Source organism: Sorex fumeus, unplaced genomic scaffold, assembly GCF_029834395.1.
Source record: "Sorex fumeus unplaced genomic scaffold, SorFum_2.1 ptg000010l, whole genome shotgun sequence".
Taxonomy (NCBI): Eukaryota; Metazoa; Chordata; class Mammalia; order Eulipotyphla; family Soricidae; genus Sorex; species Sorex fumeus.
This window is the reverse complement of record NW_026606067.1, coordinates 1,820,231-1,846,266: the sequence shown is the minus strand read 5'-3', so window position 1 is coordinate 1,846,266 and position 26,036 is coordinate 1,820,231. Positions and strand designations below refer to the sequence as shown.

General features: G+C 58.3%; 1 protein-coding gene across 1 annotated transcript; it reads right to left on the bottom strand.

Moving 5' to 3' along the window:
• Window positions 1–857: 857 nt before the first annotated feature.
• On the bottom strand, window positions 858–25,546 carry CSRP1 (cysteine and glycine rich protein 1). The gene is made up of 6 exons (XM_056110685.1): window positions 25,392–25,546; window positions 14,323–14,435; window positions 6,571–6,739; window positions 5,634–5,763; window positions 1,651–1,744; window positions 858–1,199 (listed from the first exon to the last, which is right to left on the bottom strand). Exons 2-6 carry the CDS (start codon window positions 14,432–14,434, stop codon window positions 1,123–1,125), a joined length of 582 nt encoding a protein of 193 aa, XP_055966660.1. The 5' UTR covers window position 14,435; window positions 25,392–25,546; the 3' UTR covers window positions 858–1,122.
• Between the last annotated feature and the right edge of the window lie 490 nt (window positions 25,547–26,036).

The window sequence follows — 26,036 nt, the reverse complement described above, 5'->3', positions numbered from 1 at the left end:
GTTGTCTGAGGGGCCGAGGGGTGCAGGTGCCCAGACACTGGCAAAGGGGCAGCCCCGGGGAAGCGGGTCCGGGTTCCTGCTCATCAGTCTCCACGCCCACTCCCGCCCCTGCCCTGTGCCAAGCTGACGCACGTACTGCTCTAACGCTTTATTATTACCAGAGAGAGAAATGAGCATGGAAGCAGCCTGTGTCCGCAGCCCTTGCGCCTGGCTTCCAGAGTCATCCTGCCAGCAGCGGGGAGCAGTGGCCGGTACCCCCCCCCCCGCCTGCTGCTCCTGATGGGGGTGTGACCAGAGCAGGGCCCCTGGAGAGGAGTGAGGATGGGGAGGGGGCCTGGCTCTGTCTGGAGAAGGGTGTGGGGAAGGGCTGGGTGCTGGGAAAGGGAGGAATCTACCGCGGGACCCCCGGGAGGGGCAGAGCAAGGCCCTCATGTGGGACCCCCAAAACAGGAATGTTTCTTTAGGGTCCCCCTCCTGACAGGGGACTAGGTGTTGGGGGGAGTCAGATGACATCCTGACTTTGGGTTCCTCAGATCTGTGTTGTTTTCCTTTAATCTTTCGGGGGCCCACACGAGTGCCCCACAGCCTCAGAAGGCCAGGAGTCAAGAGCCTGGCTCCACTATGATCCTGCCTGTCCCCCAAACTCAGTGATTCCCTGAGCAGGGGTCCCCTCTTTCATTCATCCCCATCCCCTCCCCATACTGAAACAGCAATAAGCCCTCCCTCCTTCCCAGAGAGCAGGGCTTCCCCACAGGGTGCCCCCTCTGCTGGGCTCAGGGGGGCCCGGCCAGGTGGACACTCGGCCCCTGACGCCTGCACACCCGCACTGGTCCTTGGACCAGGACTGGAACCCACTGCTGGAAGCAAAGGACAGAGGTGGGGTGGGGTGGGGAGAAGGGCCGGGCCCACCCAGACTCAAAGGACTGGCATTTTTAGTTGGTGAGGGTGCAGATCCCAGGTCAGGGAGCCCCTTAGGGACCTCCAGCTGACCCCACACCCAGGGGAGCCGGCCAGCCAGGTTTAGGCATTAGTGAGCGAGTGTCGGGGTGGGAGCGGGGGCGCGGGGCCAGGGGGCCGCGGAGCTGCTGGGGGGAAGCGTGGAGTCGGGGGAGTCGGCCGGGCTCACTCCGAGTGGACCAAAGCTCCAGCCCCTTGTCCGAAGCCGAAGCCCTTGGGCCCGAAGTTTTTGGCATAGCATCCTGCAGAGAGAAGGGACGATGTGTCCAGCTGCACCAGCCGCTCCCGCTGCACCCTCTCCCCACCAGCAGCCAACACCCACACCTCAACAACACCCTCAACACCCCCACAGCTAGAGGGGCTGGCTCCACGTGTCCAGTTCCACGGGAGTGGTGAGAGGTGCGTGGTCAGCTGTCAGCACAGAGCTGGGGGTGGGGGGTGGGCAGCATCCCATTCTGGCCCCAGGCTACCCCCAAGGGGCTACACAAGTCAGCCCACTTCCTCCCTGGAACCCCTCCCCCACACACACACAGCCCCAACTTGGGGGCTGGGTTCCCCTCTATACACTGAAGGGGTCCCCCCAGATGCTCTGGGTGCACCCCACTGCCAGAGGGGCTCAGCTTTGGAGAGGGTTCTCCTCTCAGCCTCACGGCTGCCCCAGCCACTCACCCCAGCCCCAGGGCAAGCACCCACCTTTGCAGTAGATCTCGCCCTCCTTGTCAGCCAGGGTGGTCGACTCCAGGCTTTTGCCACACTTGGCACACCGGAAGCAGGACTTGTGCCAGGACTAAGAAGGGAAAGAACAGTTCATGAGACCAGAATCCCGTTCCAGCCCCCACCTGATTCAAGGACTCTGGGAGGCCTCCAGTCATGTGACTGGGGTTGGTGGTGGTGGTGGTGGTGGTGGTGGTGCCTGAAGGGCACCCTGGTGCCCCCTGGTGGAGGGAGCAGGAACTGCATGGGCAGGCAGAGGGGCGATCCCTGCCCAGGTATCTGTCCCCCAGGGCGAGGACAGACAAGCTCTCCAGAGCCTGCGTGGCTCAGTCCCTGGACTCGTCTTGGCACTGTCGGCCTCAGCATTTCCTCATCGGCGCCTCCCAGCCTGACTGGAGGAGCAGACCCAAAAAGTGCCATGTATGGAGCCTGGCACGGGGCACAGTTACGTGACTGAGCTTCCCCAGAACCTGCCTGGCCTTGACCGCCTACAGCTGGGTGTCTGCTCTGTCCTCTTGGACAGCAGGAATCTGAGCGTCCCTCCCTGGGTCTACACCCAGCATGCCCTGAGTCTGTCAGTCCAGGATGGCCTTGGAGGGCAATACTTCAAAGAGAGGAGCCTGGGGGGTTGTTTTCTTGGAGGGCTCAGAAGAGGTCCACCTCTGGTTCACCAGCCCCCACTGCGGGGGTGCGGGCACAGCCGGCCAGAGCTGAGCGGACACAGAGGCTGCTGTGTGTGAGCTAAGCACGGGCACCGCCCTCAGGACAAAGCGAAGCCTCCCGGCTCACTCGTTTCTTGTCTTTCATTCATGCCGTAGTTTAATGCTAACCTTTATGCGTTAATGGTTTAGAGACATGAAGTCACTCCACTACCCTCAGAGTGCTCAGGACCCCACACTGTCCTTCCCTCCCTCCCTTCCTCCTCCTGCTCCTCCCCCACCCCTGGACTCATCCTGGCAAGGTCAGCCTCAGCGTCTCCTCCTTGGAGCCTCCCAGCCTGGCTGGAGGAACGGACCCAAAACAGACCACACTGGGTGGAAACCTCAGTTTGGTAATCCAAGGCCAAGGGGCTGTTATTGTTTGGTGCTGTCTTCTCCCTCAAACAAGACCTTTTAAGGGCAAAGCAACTTCCTCTGCACAGCTGTTGGTGCCAGAGGCTGAGACATGGGGCCCCTCCCATCTCGGCTAGGCTCTCCTCCTGTGCTCCAGGGGCCATGGGACCTGGGGAGCAGAGAAGGGATCAGCCCCCCCCCACCCCGTTCCCCCCACAGCTGCCCGTCTCTGCCATCTGCAGGCCCCACAAACTGCTTGCTCCCTTCTGGCTCCCCCCCGCCCGGGGCCTGTCAACCCCTGCAAAGCTCACCCTTACTCCACTCAGCACACATGGCTTGTCCTGCCCACACGATTCCCCTTCAAGCCAAGGCCAAAGCAATGGGGGGAAGGTGGAGAGAGAGAGGGGGGTGGCATGATTCGTTCTGCCTGACTTTTTCAGTTCAACACAAAATGCTGTCACCCTACCCCATTGTGGTGCACATTTTTTTTTCTTAAGTAAAACAGATTTTATTTGGAGGGTTTTAGGAAGGGTAAGTGGGGGGGAAAGTGTGAGAGTAACATGCTCAAGAGAGAACCCGGGCTTCTCCAAGGGCGGAGAGAGCCCCTACATACATCCCAGCATCAGATATGGAAGCATGAAAGTCCACATCTCAAGAGGGGAGATGCGGGAGGCACATGTGCTTGGGCACCACAAGTGCTCGGCCACGTGGGCACAAGCAGCACACGGGCTTGGGAAGCATATGTGCGCCCATGATGGACCTTTTTTTCCCCCTTGGCTTTTTGGGTCACACCCAGTGATGCTCAGAGATTATTCCAGGCTCTGCACTCAGGAATCACTCCTGGTGGTGCTCAGGGGACCATATGGGATGCTGGGAATCAAAAACCCGGGTTGGACGCATATGCTGCCCGAGCCCATGTGTTGCTTGCACCCACATGGCTGAGCACATGTGGTGCCCGAGCACATGTGTTGCCTGCATCTCCCCTCTTGAGATGTGGACTTTCATGCTTTCGTGTCTAATGCTAGGATGTGTGCAGGGGCTCTCTCCGCCTTTGAAGAAGCCCGTGTTCTCTCTTGAGTGCGTTACTCTCTCTCACTCTCTCTCCCTCCATACCTAAAAATCCTCCAAATAAAATCTATTTACTTCACAAAAAAAACCAGGTTGGCCTTGTCAAGGCAAATGCCCTCTCCCCGTGCTATCACTCCAGCTCCCCGTGGTGCTTCTTTAACTTGACCTCTCACCCTAGGCAGGTAACAAACGCAGATCACACAGATTTTTATTATTATGTTATAGATTGCGAGTGAGAGACTGAAGTGAATCCTTTTTCCACATCATTGGAGCAGATTGGTTCATCTTCCCCTTTCCTTCATGACAACCCTACCAGTGGTTTTGCCACCCTGTAGGAGTAACCCTCTCGGCCATGCTCCGGGTATTGCATAAGAACGAACTGCAGAGCAAGATCTCACTGGACCTTCTACTATAGTTCAGTTTTAGTTTTTGGGCCACACCTGGTGGTGCTCAGGGCTTACTTCTGGCTCTAATCTCAGGGATCACTCCTGGCAGTGCTTGGGGGAGCGTATGGGGTGCCAGGAATCAAACCTGGGTCAGCTGTGTGCAAGGCAAGTGCCCTACCCACTGTACATTGGTTTGACCCTCACTCGACTTTTTAAAGGGACTGAATTCCCAGCACCACTTTCCTTGAAAGAATTTTTTTCCTAATGCTGAAGAATAGTAAAATTCTCTTGTGTACCTGTGTCTGTGACTTTACAGGCACAGAATGGAGACGAGGGAATGCAGAACCCCTGGTCCACAGCCAAACAACTTGGAAGCTCCAACCTGCCCTGCTGAAGGCCAGGGACTTGCCCATACTGTGAAGATTCGGGATCCTAGAACCAGCCGCTAGCCCAGGGGTGAGGGGCGCCGAGGGAGCCAAGTTCAACCCCCAGCACTGCACCCCCCCCCCCCTCATACACACACAGCCCCCACGCACAGGGCGTGGTGCTGGAAATCCCCAATCACCACTAATGGAAGGCGGCCACACTGCTGGGCCCAAGCTCTGACTCCTCCGGCCCAGTATGCTAGTCAGTGGCAGGAGTAGCCCCAGGCCATCTAAGAACTGCTTGGGGGCACCCCCACCTTCCAAAACAAGAAAAACAGCTGGGAGGGCACTGGTTGAACTGAGAGCCCCCAATGTCCAGGCTGGCCCCTTGTCCTACATCCATCCATTCCTCCAGACCCTTCCTTGGGATGGAAAACAGCTCTGAGATGTCCAAGCCCAAATCTGGAAGAGCAGCAGATGGTGCTGCTGGCCTGTGTGGGGTGGGCCTTATCTCTGGAAGATTCTTTTTCTGCAGCTCTGCAGCTGCTCTGAGCAAGGCTGTTCCCACCCTTCCTCATGGTGCACTGAGGGTGTGTAGGCTGGACCCCACGGTCATTGGGCTTCAGTGAATGGGGCCCACTAGAAGGCTTCAGTGGGGAGAGGGTGTGTGGCCTCCCTGGGAGACTCTGGTGGGCCCTGAATCTGAAAAGCCTCTGCCGTGAGATGCGTGGCAGCCAAGGAAGCAAACGCCTGTGCTCCGTCACGCCTGGGGGGTGATAAATCCCTGTGAACATTTGATGGACACCGTGGGCCATCTTCCTGGAACGAGCATGCCATTGCAGGAAACCGCGTGCCATTGCAGGAGGCTTATGGGTCCACTAAAACCCACTCAAGGACCCCCAAAGCTCTATGATCTGCCAACTCTTCAGCGCCAGGTGGATCTCTGACTTGAACTCCTGGGGGTCTGGAGGTTCAGGGATAAGCAGCCTACAGGGACAAAGGGGTCCTTCCCAAGAAGGCAGTGAGCGAGTGCTGGTGCCCGGGATCCCCTGCGAGTGCCCACACTGGAGAAGGGGGTCCCCCTGCCTTACCTTCCCCGCACCAATCACCTTCTCGGCCGCATAGACCACTTGGCTGCACCGGGGGCAGCGCTCCGCGCCGCCAATCTTCTGAGCAAACTTGGATGCGTTGGGGTTGGTGGTGGGCTTGTGGCCAGGGGTCCTGCGTGGGGAAGTCAAAGGTCAGCAAAGCCAGCTGGGGACACAGGCGGGATGGCACTGGGGGCTCCCCTCGCCCGGCAGTCAGCACCGCTCTCCTGGCCAGTCCTGGGCCCCTTTCCTGTGAGCTGGGAAGAGCAGGACCTGGCTCCTTTCTGGGAAACAGCCCTTCCCCTCTGCCCTGAACCAACCCTGGGGTCACTTAGCACCTCATTTGCGCAGAATTTCTCCCTTCACCTCCCACCCCCCATCCACTCTCAGATTCTTTCCAGGAGAAATCTGCTGACCAGACCTCTCCCCCTGGGCAACCCAACCCCTGGGGTGCCGGAGAGTGAGTGCTGGGGATTTGGTGATGCCAGGAAGAGAAGGGACGGCCCCTCAATCTGGGGCAAACGAGGACCAGGGACTGCGGTGGTCAGGGCATCTGGTCCGGGTGTGCTGGGGCCCCCACAAGGCACTGAGGCAGCCCCGGGTGTCCCCTCTTAGAGAAGAGGACTCACTGGCCACCTTTAGGGCACACAGGTGCTGCTCAGGGCACCAGTGTGCAGAGGACGGAACCAGCTGCCTGCCTGCAAAGCTGCATTGAACCCTTTGGATGGTTCCCAACCCACCCAGCAGCAGAGCCTGTAACAACAGAGGCTGTGGGTTCCTGGAGGGAAGGGTCAAGCCTCTCCCGTGGGGCCCCCAGATCCTCTCATGGTCCTGACACCCCGCCGTCTCCCTGGGACTACTCGAGAAATCCAAAACCTTCGGCCTTCGGGAAGCACGTGCCCGCAGGGGCAGGAGAGCAAGGGGCAGGACGGGCACTCACTCCTCGTGCTTGATGCCCAGTGACTCGCCCTTGTCGGTGCTCAGCGTGCCGGCGCCCTGCCCGTAGCCATAGCCCTTGGGCCCGTACTTCTTGCCATAGCAGGACTTGCAATAGATTTCCTCGCCGTGCACGGCCACGGTGGTGCTGTCCAGGTTCTTCTTACACACCACTGTGGAGGAAAATGGAGATGCTGATGGGGGCGCTGGGGAGGTGGAGGGGGCGCTGGTTCCCAACAAGTCCCTGCAGAGGATGCCAAGCTCTCTCAGGCTCTGCACACTGGACCTCCTGACCTCCCAGGATGAGCAAGGCAAGGGAAGCTAGATGGCCGGGAGCGGGGAGGAGTGGGCTAGGAGCTGAGTGACCCCCAAACCTGCATGGGGGCGGGGGTGTCTTCAGCACCGTCAGCCTCTGTAGGAGGCAGCACACCCCCGGGTTCATGAACCCAACGGTGCCGGTGGGCCCTGCCCTTGACAGAGACCACACGCGTGTGGCAGCCAGAGTGGGGAATGAAAGCAAGGAAGGAAGGGCAGGGCTTTCCTGCCGCACCCCGGCATCCAGAGTGGACAGACTGGGAAAGGGGGGCCGGGGAGGGGGTGGAGGTGCAGCTCGTTTCCTATTACTTGACACCGCCCACCCCCAGCACGGGCAGCTCTGAAATGAGCCCACATGGGTCAGGGCGCTCGCAACAGGATGTGAAGTTGTAAGGAGGAGGGAGGTGGGTGGCTGGATGCCTTTCTGCAAGTGGGGAAGATGGGCACGGGGTGCGAGACGTTTAGCACAGCAGGCAGGACGTTTGCCTTACACGCGGTTGACGCAGGTTCGATTCCCAGCATCCCATATGGTCCCCTAAGCACTGCCAGGAGTCATTCCTGAGCGCAGAGCCAGGAGTAACCCCAGGCGGGACGGCAGGAGGCACCTCTGGACCCGGTTTCTCTTCTGCTGTGGCTCAGAAGCAGAGCTGACCCCACTGTGCAGTCTGGCCACCCAGGGTCACCTTCCATGGTCTCGGTCCTTGGTCTTTCCTGCTCCTCTGCCCACCTCCTCCCGGCAGAGAATGCTGCACCGAACAGGGGTGTGGAAATGAAGCAGAAGCCTCCGTGTGAGAAGGGCTGGGCAGCTCAGCTGGTGGTTCTATTTTTTTTTTCTTTTTGGGTCACACCCGGCGATGCACAGGGGTTACTCCTGGCTCTGCACTCAGGAATGACTCCTGGCGGTGCTCAGGGGACCAGATGGGATGCTGGGAATCGAACCCGGGTCGGTTGCATTCAAGGCAAATGCCCTACCTGCTGTGCTGTCGCTCCAGCCCCACATCTGGTGATTCTTAATAGTGTTCTTTTTCTTTTCCTTTTATTTCGTTTTTGTTTGGGGGGGTGGGGGGAAATGGTGTCTATATCCGGCAGTGTTCTGGCTCTGCTCAGGGATCACTGACAGCCAGGGTTAGAACCTGGGAAAACTGTGTGCAAGACCGACGCTCTACCCACTGTCTTATCTCTCTGGCCCCTGCTCTTAATTATTTTCTATCAGGTGGGTACCATGGCAGACAAGGGGCGGGGGACAGGTGCTCAAAAGACCACCTACCACCCCCACTTCTACCCCCACTTCTCTGGACTTTATTTCTTTGGGTCCAGGAATGGAACTTGGTTTCCGATTATTCCCAAGACATCGGGGTTCAGCACATCGTGAGGGAGACAGCTGGGGTGGCGTCATAGCCCTGTTCCTTGTAACCTGCCACTCCCGGGCTGCCCGCCCCCGCTCACCCTGAGCCCCAGGCTGGAGACTCGGGACTAAATAAGGCTCCTCTTGTCCCCCCCTTGAGATCCCCACCTCATTCCAGCACCAAATATGGAGCCTCCTGCTGCCTCCCCGGGGGCTGGGCTCCCGGGAAGGAGCAAGAAAGAACAACAGGCCCAAGGCTCCCCGCATTCCCATGTAGGGTGGGAAGTCGGGAGTTGGCCTGGGATGGCTTCCGGTAAGACCCAAGTTGAACTGGAAATTCCAGGAGCAGAGGGAAGGCAGAAAGCAGAGGCCAGGGAGGCTGAGGGAGGGAGCGGGGATCTGTTTTGCCAGCTCCCTCCAGTAGCTCCCTCAGAGCTCCTGGGCCCATAAGGCTCCGCCCTGCTGGTTGAGTGCTAGCTCCCAGAGGGATGAGCCCTCCCGACTGGGTTTGCCCTGCTTAGTTTTTGCAGATGCCCCATCCTGCCCCAGGGGGCTCAGCCCCTCTGCTGGCCTCCACCTCTCTGTCATGACCCAGGAAATGCAGACTCACTCAGCTGCAGGAACCATCAGAGGCTCGGTGTCGTCGAATGAAGCCCTAAATAATACATCAACTGGGGCTGGAGCAATAATAGCACAGCAGGCAGGATGTTTGCCTTACACGCGGTTGAGCGGTTGACGCAGGTTCGATTCCCAGCATCCCATATGGTCCCCTAAGCACTGCCAGGAGTCATTCCTGAGTGCAGAGCCAGGAGTAACCCCTGTGCATTGCCAGGTGTGACCCAAAAAGCAAAACAACAACAACAACAAAAATGACACATCTACCAAGTCCTGTGAAGCCCAACAGGAGCGGCTTCGTGATGGCCTAACTATGTGCATTTGTGGAAAGATAGGAATTGTGAGGGCTCCTACTGCTGTTAGGTGACACCCAAGCTGACCCCCAAAGACAGAGGTGGATTCTATCTGGAACAAAACCCAGATCCACATAGGGGCTGAAGCAATAGCACAGCGGGTAGGCATTTGCCTTGCACGTGGCCCATCTGGGTTCGATTCCCAGCATCCCATCTGGTCCCCTGAGCACCACCAGGAGTAACTCCTGAGTGCAGAGCCAGGAGTAACCCCTGTGCATCGCCGGGTGTGACCCAAAAATTAAAAAAAAAAAAACACCCAGGCCCACAGCCCAGTTCTGGCCACAGCATCAAGCAGATGCAGGGCCAGGCCGGACCATGGCCGCTATCTTCATGCCAAGCCGGTTGCTTTCTGCCAGCCTCTGGCCCCTTCCTGATGGGCCTTACCCATGGGGCGGGGAGGGGAAGAGCACAGGAAACGCCGGAAAGGCTGGTGTGGATGGGCGCACGGGGTGCTGGGAGTTCTACGGAGCGACCCAGGCTAGGCCTGAGTGGCTCTGGCGTCCACGGGCTGGTGCTCCCTCCCCCATACCTGCCCACAGAGGGAGGAAGTTGGTTACGGCTCAGAGATGGGCACAGTGCCTGGCCACAGGACTGAGTGATCCTGCCACTAATGGGGACCTACAAAGAGCACCCTGCGTCTGCTCTGGCTCAAGAGCTGAGCCCAGGGCCAAGGCTTCCCACCCCCCACCCACTGAGACTATCTCGCATCCGCCCGGGTTCAAGGGCCCAGTCCAGGGTGGAGACTGCCCCCACCCCCGCCGCCACCGCCGTGGTCTCTGTGGGTCCTAGGCCTTCCTGGGGGGAGCCACATCGACTCCAGAGCTGAGGACTAGTCAGAGATTCTCCAGGGCCAGCCAGCTGGGCACTCCAGCCCAAACACATCCAGGCCCAAGCCTGCAGTTCACTCTTCCTTCACAGGAAAGTCACTTGGTTCTGGGGGTGGTTCTGAATTATAACATTCAAACTGCTCTGCTTTATTTTTGGTGGTGGGGTTGATTATTTGGGGAGGGGGTTGTTTGTGTGTTTGTTTGGGAGCCACACCCAGCAGTGCTCGAGGAGTTACTCCTGGCTCTGCACTCAGGGATCATTCCTGATGGTGCGCGGAGGACCATATGGGATGCTGTTAGGGTCAGGGGATAGTTGACACCCAAGCTGACCCCCCAAAGACAGAGGCTGATTCTATCTGGACAAAACCCGGGTCCACATGGGGGCTGGAGCAATAGTACAGCAGGTAGGGCATTTGCCTTGCACACGGCCAACCTGGGTTCGATTCCCAGCATCCCATATGGTCCCCCGAGCACCGCCAGGGGTAATTCCTGAGTGCAGAGCCAGGAGTAACCCCTGAGCATCACTGGATGTGACCCAAAAAGAAAAAAAAAAACACCCAGGCCCATAGCCTAGTTCTGGCCACGGCATCAGGCAGACGCAGGGTCAGGCTGGGTCGAACCTGGGTGGGCCACATGCAAGGCAAGGTCCTATCCGCTGTGTTATCGCTCTGGCCCAAACTGGTCACCGGTGTGCAAGCACCCTTCGTCCTTCAGAAACTACTTCCTCTAAGCCTGCGACTTGCCCGCCATGGGTCAAGGCACTGGGGCAACAGGGAAGCTGTGGGGAGATGCCCTAGTCGGGGGGCCACCTGAAGAGCTGATGCCCAGAGCTGGGCTAGCCCCGGAGGCCCCTGAGAACAGCCTGTCCCTGTGGCCCTGTGGCCACTGGTGTCCCAACACCCGCCCCCACCCCACTTTCACCCCAGCCTGACTCTCTGACTGTTTCTAATCCTCAGCACCTCCCCACCCCTCCCGGCCCTGGGCCAGGCCTGCGCCCCTCCTCCCCGGCCCATGCAGGCAGCAGGCCAGAGCTCTTGCTCACAGCTGGGCCCTCTCTTTCAGAGGTTGAGCAACATTGGAGCACGGAGAGCAGTGCCCTTCCTGGACTCCCTTCTTGGCCTGTGCCAAGCTCCCTCTGATAAGTAAAGGATCATCTGAGGGGCCGAAGAGGTAGTACAGCCCGTATACACAGCCCAGAGTTCGATCCCCGGCATCCCCAGGAATGATCCCTGAGAGCAGAGCCAGGCCAGGAGTAAGCCCTGAGCACCACCAGGTGTGACCCCAAACCCAAAATAAATAAATAAATGTTAGAAAATGCCAAAGGGGGGCTGGAGAGATAGCACAGCGTGTAGGGCGTTTGCCTTGCACGCGGCCGACCCGGGTTCGATTCCCAGCATCCCATATGGTCCCTTGAGCACCACCAGGAATAACTCCTGAGTACAGAGCCAGGAGTAAACCATGTGCATCACCAGGTGTGACCCAAAAAGAAAAAAAAAAGAAATAAAAAAAAGAAAATGCCAAAGGGCCGTGTCGACATTCTAGGGAAAAAGGGAGCTCAGATAGAGAAAGGAGCACCAAATAAAGGGTGTTGGGTGGATCCTCCCAGGATGGGAGAAGCATGCTGAAAGTAAACTATAATGAAACATTATTGTCACCCATTGCCTCTTTTGCAAACCACAACACCCAAAATGAGAGAGAGAACAAAAGGGAATGCCCTGCCACAGAGGCAGGGTGGGATGGGGGATGGGGGTGGGAGGGATACTGGGATTAGTGGTGGTGGAAAATGGGCACTGGTGGAGGGATGGGTGTTTGATCATTGTACAATTGAAACCCACGGTCACGGTCACGGTCCTCCCATTATTCATCGATTTGCTCGAGCAGGCCCAGTAATGTCTCCATTGGAGACTTTGTTGTTACTGTGTTTGGCATATCGAATACGTCACGGGTAGCTTGCCAGGCTCTGCCGTGCGGGCGAGATACTCTCGGTAGCTTGCCGGGCTCTCCAAGAGGGGCGGAGGAATCGAACTCGGGTTGGCCATATTGGCCGCTTGCAAGGCATACGCCTTACCTGCTGTGCTATCACTCCAGCCCACAATTGAAACCCAAGCACAAAAATTTGTAAATCTACAACTGTACCTCATGGTGTTTCACTAACAAAAATTTAAATAAAAAAATGTCAATGATGGAGAATGGGCACTGGTGGAGGGATGGGTATTCGATCATTGTATAACTGAAATCCAAGCATAAAAATTTGTAAGTCTACAACTGTACCTCATGGTGTTTCACTAATAAAAATTTTAAAAAATAATAAAAATAAAGATGCATGTAGGAAAAATGAGAAACACACACACACACACACACACACACACACACACACACACACAAGAAACCACAAAGGGCCGTGTCGAGGCTGCAGCTGGGCTTATGCCCAGAGCCACCCACAGCACTCACCAGGGCAGGTGGTGCAGGGGCCGCCCGGGGCACTGTCTGCCACAGGCCAAGGAGCAGGCCAAGGGCAGGTGGACTCTGTCCCTCCTGGGTCGCCGGGCACAAAGCCCCCACTTCCTGGACTTCATATCATCGTGGTTTTGGACTACTCAGAGCTGTGTGTGTGTGTGAGGGTGTGTGTGTACGTGAAGATGTGGGGAGCATACGAGGTAGTTTATGTGTGCATGGCGGGGGGTGGTACAGGAAACATTTGTGTGAGGGTGTGAGGTGTGTTTGTGTGTTAAGTATGTGTGTATGAGAGTGCTGTGTGGTACAGAGTGGTTGTCTATACGTGAGATGTGTGTGGGAAGTGTATATGTGGAGTGTGATGTATGTATGTGTGTGGTACAGGGTGTGGTATACGGGTATAAGACATGTGATATGTATGGTAGTGTATGTAGGGTGAGGGGGTACATGGGTTGGTGGCATACTTGTGCCTGATAAGTGAGCAGTGTGTGTGGTACGAGATAGTGGTATACGTGTGTGAAGGTGTGTAAGTGTAGAACAGGTTCTGGTATATGTGAGTGGTTGGGAGCTATGGGTGTGGTACAGGGTGAGTATGCGTGTGCATGACGTGTGAAGGGTATGTGTGATGTGGATGGTAGTATATGTGCTGTGTGTGGGGGGGTATATGGGGAGATGGCAAACATGTGCCCAACATGTGAAGGGTGTGCATGTGTGTTGGTATATGTGGGTGGTGTGTGAGGGGGTGTGTGTTTGTGTGTTGTGTATATGTGTGTGTGTGTGGTATGAGGCGGTGGTATATATGTTTGAGGTTGTGTGTGTGAAACAGGGTAAACGTGTGTCTGATATGTGAGGAGTGTGGTATGGGTCGTGGTTTATTTCTAACGTTGTATGTGTGTATTGTGCGTGTGTGGTATATGAGAGGTGTGGAGGCATGTGGTATGTGGACAGGGAAGATGGTGTGCGGGTGTGTGGGGATTGTGTGTGTGTGAGTGTGTGTATGCGTGTGTGCATGTGTGTGGGAGGTGTATGTGAGTTGCGTGTGTCAGAGGAAGCTGTCGACAGTGACACTCCCGGCTGCCTGAAGGACTCTTATCGTGCTCGCTCCTTTACTTCCGTTCTCATGCATCCCTGTCAGGTTAAGGGACTGGCCTGGGCTGGAGAAACCTACCAGGAGCAAGAGCTGCTTGTCCTTCTCCCACAGACCCTTCGAGCAGAATTCAGAGATTCAGAGTCACACCCTGACGGCCGGCTGGGAGGCTCTGGGCTCACTCGGCTACCTGTTCCCCACTTCTGCCGGCCCCCAGGAGATAGGCTGCTGCTTGCTCACCCAGACAGGCCTGTGCTGATCACAGGACCCAAATCCTTTCTGCCCCGGGGTGCCGTCCTGAGGCAGGGGCTGGATCTCTGGGCTCTTGTGTGGGGCAGCCTCAGCCTGGGGTGCTGGGGTGGCCAGCGAGAGCCACCTGCAAAGGAAGTCACTGCCCCTTCCGGCCCACCTCCCTCCAGGTGAGGCCTGTTAAGGGGGGGTCATCGGGGTCTAAAGGCTGAACCTTGGTGCTCACAGTGCCTCCCCCGAAGGCCAAGCCAGTGGCGGGGAGCCAAAGGAAAAGAAGTCTGTGGAAAGTTTCCCTGATTCGTCTTGGCCCCGCGCCAGCCAGTTCCTCCCCCTTCGAGAGCTGCTTCTGGGGCCAACAAAGACCCTGAAGCGTTGCCCTCCCCAGCTGTGCCTCAGCCAAATGTCAGGCTGTTTACAATCTCCGGGGACCAGTTCCTGGGGTGTTGACAGCCCGCCCGGGGCACAGGCCCAGGTCCTGGTCCCCAGGGCAACCGCCAGCCTGGGCACTCACTGCACAGGAAGCAGGACTTGTGGAAGCTGTTCCCTTCGCACTGAACCTCTTCAGCAAAGTAGACTGTCTTCTGGCACACCCCGCACTTCTTGCCTCCTCCCCAGTTCGGCATTCTGGAAAGAGACACAGAACCCGGTTAGTTCTCCAGGGAGGGAGTCGTGAAGGGAAACCGCGGGCAGAGCTGGGCAGTTTCTACACTTCCACTGCTCTCCACGGCTCCCCAAAAACTGGCCCCTTGGGACTTTCCTCCTCCTCTTGAGCAGACGTTCACTCACCCCTGTCAAGCTCTCTGAGAAGTGTAAAAAGCCACAGACCCAGGCTCCAGAGCAATAAAAACCAGCCTCCTGCTCCAGGGGATGGGGCGCCCCAGAGGCAGTGAGTGGGGCTCCCCTCCCGGAAACCGAGTCTGCTGTAAGTTTCGTGACAAGGAAAATCCACACAGTTGAAGCCCAGGGCGAGAGGGAGAAACCAGGGTAAAAGCAGCCAATATTTATGACAAAGTGCGCTCCACATCTGTTACCGCTCAGGGAAGGGGCCCCCTTCCCACCAAGGGGCTGCTGAGGCAGCGTGACCTGCTTTGTCTTCCTGCAAGGCGGGGGGCGTCTCAGGGACAGCCTGTACAGTGATCCTCTGGGCTGCAGCCATGGGTTTCCCCTGCCTTGTGTGTGCGTGTAAGTCACACCCAGGACACACCACGGGTGTGTTCAGATCAGGGGGCTGGTGAAGGCCAGATGTTCCAGCGCCCACCCCCGGATTGAGTTGCCCCCAGGAGGAAGGTTTGGTGAGCATCCTGGAGAATCCAAAGCCAACATCCCAATCCAAAGTCGAGATCTCAGTTCTGGGCGAGGATCTGTTCCTCACCCTGTGTGGCAAGTACCCTGGCGAGGTCTTTGGTCCATGTGAACCATGATGGGGGCATCTGGACAACGGCGAGACAGACAAGGACACTTTGTGAGCTAGTCCTGAATGTGGCAGACCCTGGGCCTGGTATCTCGCTGGAAAGGTGGGTCCTCGTGTGTGGCAGAGACGATGTCGGAGCCTGGCTGCAATGTCAGGGTAGCACAGAGGTGGAGGGCGTGGGCGGCTGGGAGCAGAGACCCCTTCAGCTGACCAGACCTGCCTCTCACCTTCCATTTCCATCACACCCTCTACAACGCCCAAGACGGAGCCAGGAAACAAGCCCTTCTGGGTCTTGCCACAGAACTACATGGCGGAGAAGAGGTCCTGCGTGGGCCCAGGCAACTGTGGGACAAGTGGGTGCCAAGACAGGCCAGGGCTGGAGCAAAGGAAGAAGCCAAGGGGTTGACTGAGGGGGCAAAGGAGCCTCAGGAGGAAGTTCACCCGGTCACGTGTTCCAAAAACACTGACCAAGTGGAGATCAAGCCCATCCCCTCCTGGGCTCTGAGCTGTGCCAGCATCTTGGCGGCCCTGGCCAGAACAGAGAGAGGCCCAGCCCTGTGGCTAAGAACATCCCGGCTAACTGAGGGTGGACACCGGCCTCAGCCCAAGAAAAAGCTGTCCAGGTTCATGAGGGGGGCTCAGGCCCCACAGTACCTGGTTGATCAAGTTCATACAGGGGTTGAATTAATATTTAGAGGAAGGAGCTGGAGCGAGATAATACAGCAGGTAGGGCACTTTGCCTTCCCTGCGACCCACCCAGGTTCAATTCCTGGCACCCGATACAGTCCTCGAGCATCGTCAGGAGTGAGCCCTGAGTACTGCGGGGTGTGGCCCCAAAACAAAAATTATGAGGAAATGACCGGGGATGTGGGTCAAGGGGTAGAGTGGCCACTTTGCACATGTGAGGCCTGGGTGTGGCCCTGGTGGTCCCTGAGCAACGTCCAGTGTGGCCCCCCAAAATAGCAGTGTAGGGGGCCCTGATGGTGGAAGCCACGTGCTGGCTCGGAGCAGGCTGGGAACAGTGTACAGTGGCAGCGAGCAGCACCCCCACCCCAAAATCTCAGCCTTCACCAAGGCCTCGTCAGAGCCGAGGGTTTGCCTGCTCCCTGTCTGCTCCCTGCCGGGTCCTGTCTGTCTCTCCATGGGTCCCTCTGTGCTAAGGTTGTTGCAGCTCCAGGGCTTCCAGACACCCCACCCCGTGTCCTCGGAATGCACCCCCAGCCATGGCTCAGACTTTATCGTGACGCCTCCATCTCTCTGGGTGCCACCTCCTTGTCGGTCCCCTGGGAATCTAAGCCCTGGCCCCCAGCCGCACTCACTGAGACTCCCCTTGCCCCTCACCCCCCGCGGGGTGCCCAGCCCTTTTCAGCCCTCTGCTCCAGGGGACACGTGTGCCACATCCACCTTCCAGGCGCCACCCTCCTCCACCAGCCTGGACCTGAGCTGCTGGCGCAGAGAGCGGCCTGTTACATAATCCCAGCCCACAGGGCCCGGGGCGGGGGTGGGGGGGGAGTTCTGGGGAGTCCTGGAGAGAAAAAGAAGCCCTCCTGATCTCCTGGGAGAGTTTTCTGTAAACGAGCCTGGGCAGACTGAAATCAAAGTGAAAATCAGACACGGGTTTCATTAGATCCTCTGAGGACCCCAGGGACAGGCTGGCGGGGCTGACAGAGCTGTGGGCCTGTGGCACGTGTGAGGGAGATGACAGGCTTTCACGAGAAGGCACCATAGCCCCTGTCACGCCAGCACCCTTGGCATGCTCCACTATCTATACCCCGGGGTCAAAGCAGAAGTGGGGCTGGAGCGATAGCACAGCGGGTAGGGCGTTTGCCTTGCACGCGGCCAACCTGGGTTTGAATCCCAGCATCCCATATGGTCTCCTGAACACTGCCAGGAGTAAGTCCTGTGCATCTCTGGGTGTGACCCAAAAAGAGAAAAAGAAAAAAAGTAGAAGTGTCCATCCTGGGCTGAGTGTGGGGTTTCCCTGACTGCTCTGACCTTGAGCTCTGTGACCCCACAGGGGAGGGTGGGAGTGGGGATGGGCTTTTCTCTCTCTCTCTCTTTTTTTTTTTTTTGCTTTTTGGGTCACACCCGGCAATGGACAGGAGTTACTCCTGGCTCTGCACTCAGGAATTACCCCTGGCGGTGCTCAGGGGGACCATATAGGACGCTGGGAATCGAATCTGAGTTGCCTGTGTCCAAGGCAAATGCTCCAGTCCCTTTTCTCTTCGTTCTCCGGCTGGCCCAGCTCCTGCTGGCCCCACCATGCATGCGGTGGGCACCCATGGGCAGAGTGCATGCCAGCAGCCCTCCCCCTCAGCTGTCAGTCCCTTAGAGGAGAGACATGATGGTCCCCAAATAAAAGTTCAGTCGTCACCCTCCTGGCCCTGAGTGAGGAGAGAGGAGCCATGGGGGACGAGGTCCCCAAGGGGGACGCCCTAGTCCCAGCTGACAGAGTCGGGAGAAACTGTGCTGACATCTACTATGCTGCTGAATTAAGCCAAACCTAAACGTCAGCCTCCTGAATCTTCCAGTTAAACACCCCCGCTCTCCCCCCACACCCCCCCACCACCCCTGTTCCCTTAATTGCTGCAGCCTGTCACTTTGCAGCTGGATGCTTCCCAGAAAGAGGCAATCAGGGCCAGACCACGTCTGGAATCTGCTTCCAGCCCATCCCCTCTCCCCCTCTTCTGCTCCGACTTTCCTCCAGGAGCCTCTCCAGGCTCCCAAACTCTCCACCACTCCTGCTGTCAGGGATTTGGCAGCACCCCCACAAAACACATTCACAGCCGTCTTTCTCCAGAACCTCCCAGCTGTTTCCTGCGCGGCGCCTCACACATCATCATGGTGGGCTGATGGCTCCCGACAAGAGAGGCACTGGGAGAACCCGCTGATGCCCACAGGAGCTGGGAGACTGTTCTGGGGGGAAGTGTTCTCCTCGAGGGTCTATGGCCAGGAGTCCCCTGCCCGGCCGTGTCCAGCCCAGCCGGCCCTTCACGCCCCCTTCAGAGTCTCTAGATGTGGCATCTCAGTCTCCTTCCTCCAGGAACCAACTCCTAGAAGCCCCCAGATCCCAGTTCCAGCCTGGTGGGGAGCAAGAGCTCAGAGCTGCCCAATAAGAGTATCCAGGGACTCTTTTTGTTTTTTTCTTTTTGGGTCACACCCAGCGATGCACAGACGTTACTCATGGCTCTGCACTCAGTGCTCAGAGGACCATATGGCATGCTGGGAATCAAACCCAGGTGGGCCGCGTGCAAAGCAAACGCCCTTCCCACTGTGCTATCACTCCAGCCCCTCCAGGGCCTCTTAATGAGGACCACAACAGCAGTCATGCCCCTCCTGATGCAGAACAAAGCCCCAACATGAGGCCTGGTCCCCAGTTCTCAAGGCAGAGTCCTCACCCACCCCTGGCCATGGTGCAGACAGTAGGGGCCCCGCTCGCATGGTCCGGGGGAATGTGCTCCTTCAGGGCTGGAGTACGCACAGCGGGTAGGGCGTTTGCCTAGCACACAGCCAGCCTGGCCGAGGCGAGTTCGATTCCTCTGCCCCTCTCGGAGAGCCCGGCAAGCTACCGAGAGTATCTCGCCCGCGTGGCAAAGACTGGCAAGCTACCTGTGACGTATTCGATATGGCAAACACAGTAACAAGAAGTCTCACAACGGAGACGTTACTGGGCCTGTTCAAGCAAATCGATGAACAACGGGAGGACAGTGCTCCTTCAGAGATGACCACTCGTGTTCTACTGGCCTCTGGGAAAGTGACCTGGAAGCCCCCCAGCCATCACCCCCCCATACCCCTGCCTGACCGTCTCCTCTCTCTCTCCCACCTGCACCAGGAGCTGTGCCCCTGCATAGAATGGAAAACAAGGCTCAGCCAGGTCAAGCCCTGCGCTGGCCACTAACGCAGGACAGGGACCTGGGGCAGGCACAGCCATCGCTGAGCCTCTGTCCCTCCATGGCCGCGCTGTCCCTCCCCCTGCCCTATTTCAGGGCACACAGTCCTTCCACTCCCAGCCCCACCAGCAGGGCCCCGTTCCGTCCCCCTAGGGGTCCCCTTAAGGGAGGAAAGTTCCCCCAGCCTCGTGGTCGGACTCTGTTCCAAGCCCTGTTTTGTTCCCAGACACAAAAGCCCTTCTGGATCTGGGGGAGCCCCAGAGCTCCATAAAGGCCTCCCTGTTCTCCCTGGCTCCGAGTCAGGGCCCCATCCAGCAGGAGAAACAGAAACACGGGCAGCCCAGGATGCTCTCTGGTCAGACCATCCTGTGAGAGGGCCCCTGAGACTCCAGGCGACCACACAGCCCAGGCAGAGGGGCTCTCCCTCCTCTCCACCTCCTGAGGACCCTTCCAAGAGCCCCCAACTGTGGGGAGGGGGCTGGCAGCCTCTATCCCCCATCTTCCTCCCAACCCTTCCTTTCTGCCAAATCCAAGAGCCGAATTCCAGCTGTCCTGGGAGGCAGGATGGCCTTAAAAGGAGGCCTGTCTCATGGCTCCTTCCCAACCGCCCTCCCGGTTCTGGGGATGGAGGCTGTGGGGGAGCGTTCAGGGCCCTCCCCCCCACCCAGGTGGGAGAGTTCCAGGGGGAGGAAGCGGGGCCTGGAGTCCTCCCTTCCCCGCCCACCCACCCAGAAAGTGACTTTCCTCGCCGCCCTTCAGCTTGCTCTTCTCAATACAGTGACTCTCCGGACCCCCGGTGGCCTTGCTCTGAGGGTCTGCCGGAAGGGCAGTCATGACTGTCCGCCCTCTGATGGACGGCACGCAGAATGGAGTGCAGAAGCCACATGCAGGGACGGCTCTCTGATCTGCCTCCTGGCTAGCCCGCAGCTGGAGGGCGTATGCCAGCAGCCCCTGCTGGTGTGTAGGCCTGGGGATAGGGCAGCACACACCAGGCCTGTCCTGCGGGATGAAGAGGCAGCTGTCTGCTGTGGGGTCTGCTGGCTGCTCTGTGGACAGCGCTGTCCCTTGGGGACTGTCCTGGCCTGTGTCTCTCTGACTGTGTGGAGTGGCTGGACAGGGGATGAAGCCTGAACTTTCTGCGAAGGGCCACAGTAGCTGGTTAGCTAGTTCCTTGATAAAAGAGGACCCTTGGGGCTGGGAGAAGCTGGATGCCAAGACTCACTCTCTCTCTCTCTCTCTCTCTCTCTCTCTCTCTCTCTCTCTCTCTCTCTCTCTCTTTTCTTTTTGGGTCACAACTGGCAATGCACAGGGGTTACTCCTGGCTCTTTGCACTCAGGAATTACTCCTGGAGGTGCTTGGGGACCATGTGGGATGCAGGGGATTCAACCCTGGTCATCAATGTGCGAGGCAAATGCCCTACCCGCTGTGCTATCGCTCCAGTCCCCAAGACTGGCCTCTCTGAAGGGCAGACACAGAATGATCTCTCTCATGCGCGGTGTATAAAGGGACATAGTGGAGAATAACACACGCCCAAAGGCAATGGAAGCAAAGAGTAAGAGAATTGGTTTCCAGTAGGAAAAGCTTGTCTCTGGGGGGGGGGGCTAGGGGTGGTAAACAGGTCAGGGAAGGGAACAAGATGGCACTGGTGGAGGGGAGTGGTCAATCTAGACGAGAAAAGAGTGCTGAAAGGAGGCAAAAAGTACCGCCATAGAGGCAGGCTGGCTGAGGGGCGGAGGGAGACTAGGAACATTGGTGGAGGGAAGTGGTCGCCGCTGAAGGGATGGTGCTGGGACACTGCGTGCCTAAAACTCGATCATGCGTAACTCAGTAACTTTGTAATTCACCATGATCCAATTAAAAAACAATTTTTAAAAGAGTGGTCTGGGAGCAATAGCACAGCGGGTAGGGCATTTGCTTTGCACATGGCCGATCCGGGTTCGATTCCCAGCATCCCATATGGTCCCCCGAGCACTGCCAGGAGTAATTCCTGAGTGCATGAGTCAGGAGTAACCCCTGTGCACCACCAGGTGTGACCCAAAAAGCAAAAAAAAAAAAAAAAATAGTCTTTCTGAAGACCAGTTGGAGTCTGCGGCCTACCCCTGAACCCTGAGTGGCCACATCAAGAGCGAAAGCAAAGGCTGGGCGTGCAGTGAAGGAGCACCTGGCTGGGCGAGCCCTGGGTCGATTCAGTACTGCTGAGGGAAGAATCGCCAGACCCTGTCTCCAGAGGACCAAGATAACAGCTCCCACAGCCCCAAGGGAGCCCCGAGACCCAGATTCCTACGTTCCCCCCAAGTCATCTGACAGTGAGGCTGAGGCCCAGGTCCAAAGTGGCCAGGATCAGGTTTAAGAACCCACTTAAGTGGGCCGGAGTGATAGTACAGCGGGTAGGGTGCTTGCCTTGCACACAACTGACCTGGGTTTAATCTACAGCACCCATATGGTCCCCGGAGCCTGCCAGGAGTGATCCCCTCAGAGCAGAGCCAGGAGCATCACCAAGGGGTGCCCCCCCAAAAAAAAATTTAGACATTTACAACTCTTATCAGACTGCCAATGCCCCAGAAGTCCCTGACAGGACACACAGGTGGAAAATTCCCTCTGGGCCGCTAGGAACTCCAACTCTTGAGGGCCCAAGGACGCCTTCTGGACACAGAGCTGGGCCCCACCCCTCAGTGCATGGAGCCCGGCCAGGCTCCAGAGAATGTGCTACTCACTTGACCTGGGTCAGGTGGTACCTGGCAGCTACAAAGGACCACACCTTCCTTCCCACCCCCTGGCTCCATGCGCTGCCCTGAGCGAGCAGCCAAGGGGCAAAAGCAAGGGCGCAAGGCCCATTGGTCGGTGCTCAGAGCCCATGTCCTACAGATGAAGCCGAAAGCCCAGGAAACGGACACGGACCCACTGTGGGTGAGAGGACCCAGTGGTCCTGGGATCTCTGAGCCGGCACGAAGTCTTCAGCACCCAGCTGTGACTGTTACCCAAGGAGTTCCGCAGCACCAAGGGGCCCAGGTCAGGCTGGTCACCCCGGCACCCCAGGCCTTGAATGGCTCTGCTCCTCCCTCTCTGGGGAAGCTTCATGGCCCTGGGCTGACTTCCCACCACTCCCCCTGCACGTCCCTCCTGAAAGCTTTGACAGCAGGACCTTCCACTCAGAGGTGGGGCTCTGAGATCTAAAGGTCGGCCCAGGTCGAAACAGGGGTCCCTGGTTCCTTTGAGTATTGCAGAAGGACTAGAGGAAATCTTACAGGATATTAACTGCTTTCAGGCTAATGAGCAGATCCAATTGCTTCGCTTTGATCTGGAATGATGTCAACTTGGACTGGTAACAATCGGCTATTTCAGGCTGAAAAGGCCTGAGTGACCTCACTTTGAATGAGTTTCTAAAAGCAAGAACAGGGGCTGAAGAGATAGCCCAGCAGGTAGGGTGTTTGCCTTGCACGCAGCCCACTCGGATTTGGTCCCCAGCATCCCGTATAGTCCCCTGAGCTCTGCCAGGAGTGATTCCTGGGTGCAGAGTCAGGAGTAAGCCCTGAGCATTGCTGGGGCATGGCCCCAAAACAAAAACAAAAGAAAAACTTATTTAAAAATAGAAGCAAGAACAAATTTGCTCTCAGACCTTATAAGTATGGGTTGCTCGCAGTTGGGGGCTCAGGAAACCCCTCCCACACTGTGGGTTAGCAGGCAGGGGAGACTGGTTGCCTTCAAGAGGTGAAGAGTAGGAGTCTGGCTGTGAGCCTTCTATTTCTTCCTCCTCTGTCACTGTAGAGGAATCAGACACTGCCTTTTGGTCCCAGGGAGGCCCTGGAGAAGCCAGCGTCTGGAAATGCTCGCTGCCGCGGTATTTACACGCTTTACCATACATGGGCATTACTCCAGGCTGACGTCAGGCAAATTCCTAGGCGGCTGCGTAGCACTGCCTTGTCAGTACCTTCAAGACTCCTGACAACTGGAAGTGCAGGTTCCTGTCTGGTCAGTACTCAGGACGCCCCCTCCTGACCCCACTCCCCCAGTCGTGTGTGTGTGTGTGTGTGTGTATGTGTGTGTGTGTATGTGTGTGTGTGTGTCCCCAAGTGCAAGCCTATTCCTCAACCTCAAACACATCACACTTAGTGAAAGATTTCCCACTCGGATCTGGGACCTGACCACCCGGGATCCCCCCTTGTCCTTGGCATCGAATTTGAAGCCCACAGGCTGAGTTCCACCCCTGACTGCCCATATGCACTGTCTTACTGATAAAGTTTGTCTACCCCTCCAAGCGCTTTATAGAGCCAAAAGCTTGCAGGTCCTTGGGGGAGTGGATCTAGAATAAAATCGAAGAGACCAATAATAGTTATCCTGGCTGGGCATGAGCTTGGAAAGCCATGGACCTAGGTTCCCATGGCCACTCCTGCTGTAGTGTTGAGCCTCTGGGCCTCAGTTTCTCTATCTGTCAAATGGACAGCAGTATCCCACCCTCACTGCGTCCAGGACAAAATGCATGAAGGGCTCAGACAAGTTTCTGGCAAGCAGCAGACTCATGACTGTTCCCTTCTGTGTCTCTCCTGGCGTCCACCAGGACAGTCCATGCAGGGTACATGACTGACATGAAGGAAAAGGTCTTTTAGGCTCCCTGGACACCTCCGTGGCCTTCCCAGCAGGACACCCACGGGGAACAGAGCAAGACCCATGAGCCCTGACTGGTTCTCAGTGCCCATGCCCCGGGGAAGCTGCCTGGCCACCCTGTCTGGCCACCCTGCAAGGTTCAGAGTGCCCGGTAAGCACCTCGCTGGGAGCCCGGTACGAAGTGTTTACTGCATGCTACTGCTGGCGCCGTGGGGCCTCCTGGCTGCGAGGGCAGGGAGAGGTTGGTGCCAAGGTGTATGTTAGGAGGAAGGGGCATGGGCAGCCTGGAGGCGTAGGTCTGCCACCGCTGGCCAGCCTTTCTCCCCAGCAGCCTCCCCAGCCCCGAGGTCTGACTAACGGCTTCCCCCACTCTGGCCACGCCCTCTGCAGGATAAACTTCCTTCCCTGCCCAATAGGTCCCCCCACACCGGATATGGCCCTGAGACACAAGGTCAGTCCTAGTCCTGAAGGGGCAGGACTCGGCTGGCTTCCGTTAGGATGGCAGTGGATGGCAAGGGGGTGGCCGGGCCTGAGCCAGGTCTCAGCTGGACAATCAGAAGGAAGCGGGGGTGCGGGGAGCAGGGGACCCAAAGACTGTCCCCTCACCCATCTGCTCGCTGAGGAGATGGAGGGGGGAGGCAGCACTGGGAAGAGTCAACAAGCTCCCTTGAATGTCCGATCTGTGACATGTCCCCAAAGCACCCCCCAAGAGAAACTGAACACTGAGAGGTTGCTTGTCCCAGGGACACCTCAAACTGAGCATTGAGAACCAGTCTAAGGGTGTCCCCAAAACTGAGCATTGAGAAGTCATTACTTCAGGGGCTCCCAAAATTGAGCGCTGAGAACCAGTCCAAGGGCACCCCCAAACTGAGCACTGAGAAGTTATGAGTCCAAGGGTCCCCCAAAACTGAGCATGGGAAAGCCGCTACCCCAAGAGCACACCTGAAATAAAGCCAGTCAAGACTCAGTTGCTTGTCCTCCAATTGTCTCAGGAATACAGAGTTCAGGGGCATCCCAGCTGCCTCTCTGACGGCACCCCAAGTCTGATGCTCCCAGGGAGCAGATGGCTCCGATCCCCTTGGGAGACCCTGCCTGGACCCAACTCTCGCTTGGGGTCCTGTGTGGATCAAAGCCCAAGACCCAACCAGATCCAGGCCGGAGGGCAGCCGGACACCTACCTGCAGGGCCCTGTGCGTCGCTATTGCTGCCAGGGGGGCGCCATCCCACCTATCCCCCACCCCCAGCTGAAAGACAGTTCGCTCAGCCCCGCCGGCGGCTCTTCCAGACTCCGGGCGGCTCCCCACCTGGCTCCCAGATGTGGGGTGCGGGGAGGTGAGCCCTCCAAATCCACATCCCGGAGACTCCTGGCACCTGCGCTAGGGCACAGCTGCGGCCTCCAGATGTTCCCGGCGCCCGGGTCGGGGTGGCGCGGGTGCCCTCATCCCCGGCCCCACAAAGCGCGACAGTGCCGCCCAGAATCGCCGATTGTTCTACGAGGGCCACGCGCGCGCCCGGTGGGGGCGCCCGGGGTGCGGGCGGGGCGGGAGCTGGCGGCTGCGGGACGGAGACGCGCCCCTGCCCGGACTCCCGCGGCCCGGCGCCCCCCACCCGCCCCTGGCTTCTTTCCAACTTTCCTGGTATGGCCCGCGGGTGGCACGGCGTCGGGGCCGCACTCACCTGGCAGCGGGCTCGGTCGGGGCGGCGCGGGCGGGAAGCGCTCTCGGAAGCGGCGGCAGCGCGCGCCCCGCCTGCGCCCCGTTTTGTTCCGCGGGCGGGAAGGCGTGTCCGGGCCACGCCAACCAGCGCGCTTTGCACACCGCCCCACGCCGGGCTGATGTCACGGCCCGGACGCCGCTCCGGGCGCCCCCGCGGGCCTGCTGCGCGCCGCCCCCGACGGGCAGGACCTCGGGGTTCCTGGTAGCCAGGCGGGAGCGGCAGGTCGGCCCTTTTAAAAGAGAAGGAGGCCTGGGCCCGGGCCCGGTCTCTGCGTCCCTGTCCAACCCTGCCCCTCACCTCGTAGGCACCCTGCGGACCCGAGCCCCGCCAGACAGCCCAGCAGCACCAGGCTGACACATCTCTGAGCGTGGACCCCAGATTCCCTCTGCGCGGTGTGGGGGGGAGGCCCCTGTAAGAAGTGGGGGTGGGGGAGGGGAGGCAAGAGTCATTTGGTCGCAAGGTGCGAAGAAGAGCCAGGTAAGGTCGCTTCACCTCTGATCCCGCCTCTTCCTCTTCCTAAGAGGTCCCTTGGTCAGACTCAGTCCCCAACTCCCCAACTCCCAACTTCTGCCCTCTGAAAGGCAATCGAGGGCGGAGAAAACACAG

Excerpts from the sequence above, each read along its gene's own strand:
- CSRP1 (XM_056110685.1), bottom strand. The coding sequence starts at position 14,434 with ATGCCGAACTGGGGAGGAGGCAAGAAGTGCGGGGTGTGCCAGAAGACA. Across the intron at positions 5,764-6,570 it reads CTGGGCATCAAGCACGAGGA|GACCCCTGGCCACAAGCCCA; the intron begins GTGAGTGCCCGT and ends TTCCCCACGCAG. Across the intron at positions 1,745-5,633 it reads AGGTGATTGGTGCGGGGAAG|TCCTGGCACAAGTCCTGCTT; the intron begins GTAAGGCAGGGG and ends TTCCCTTCTTAG.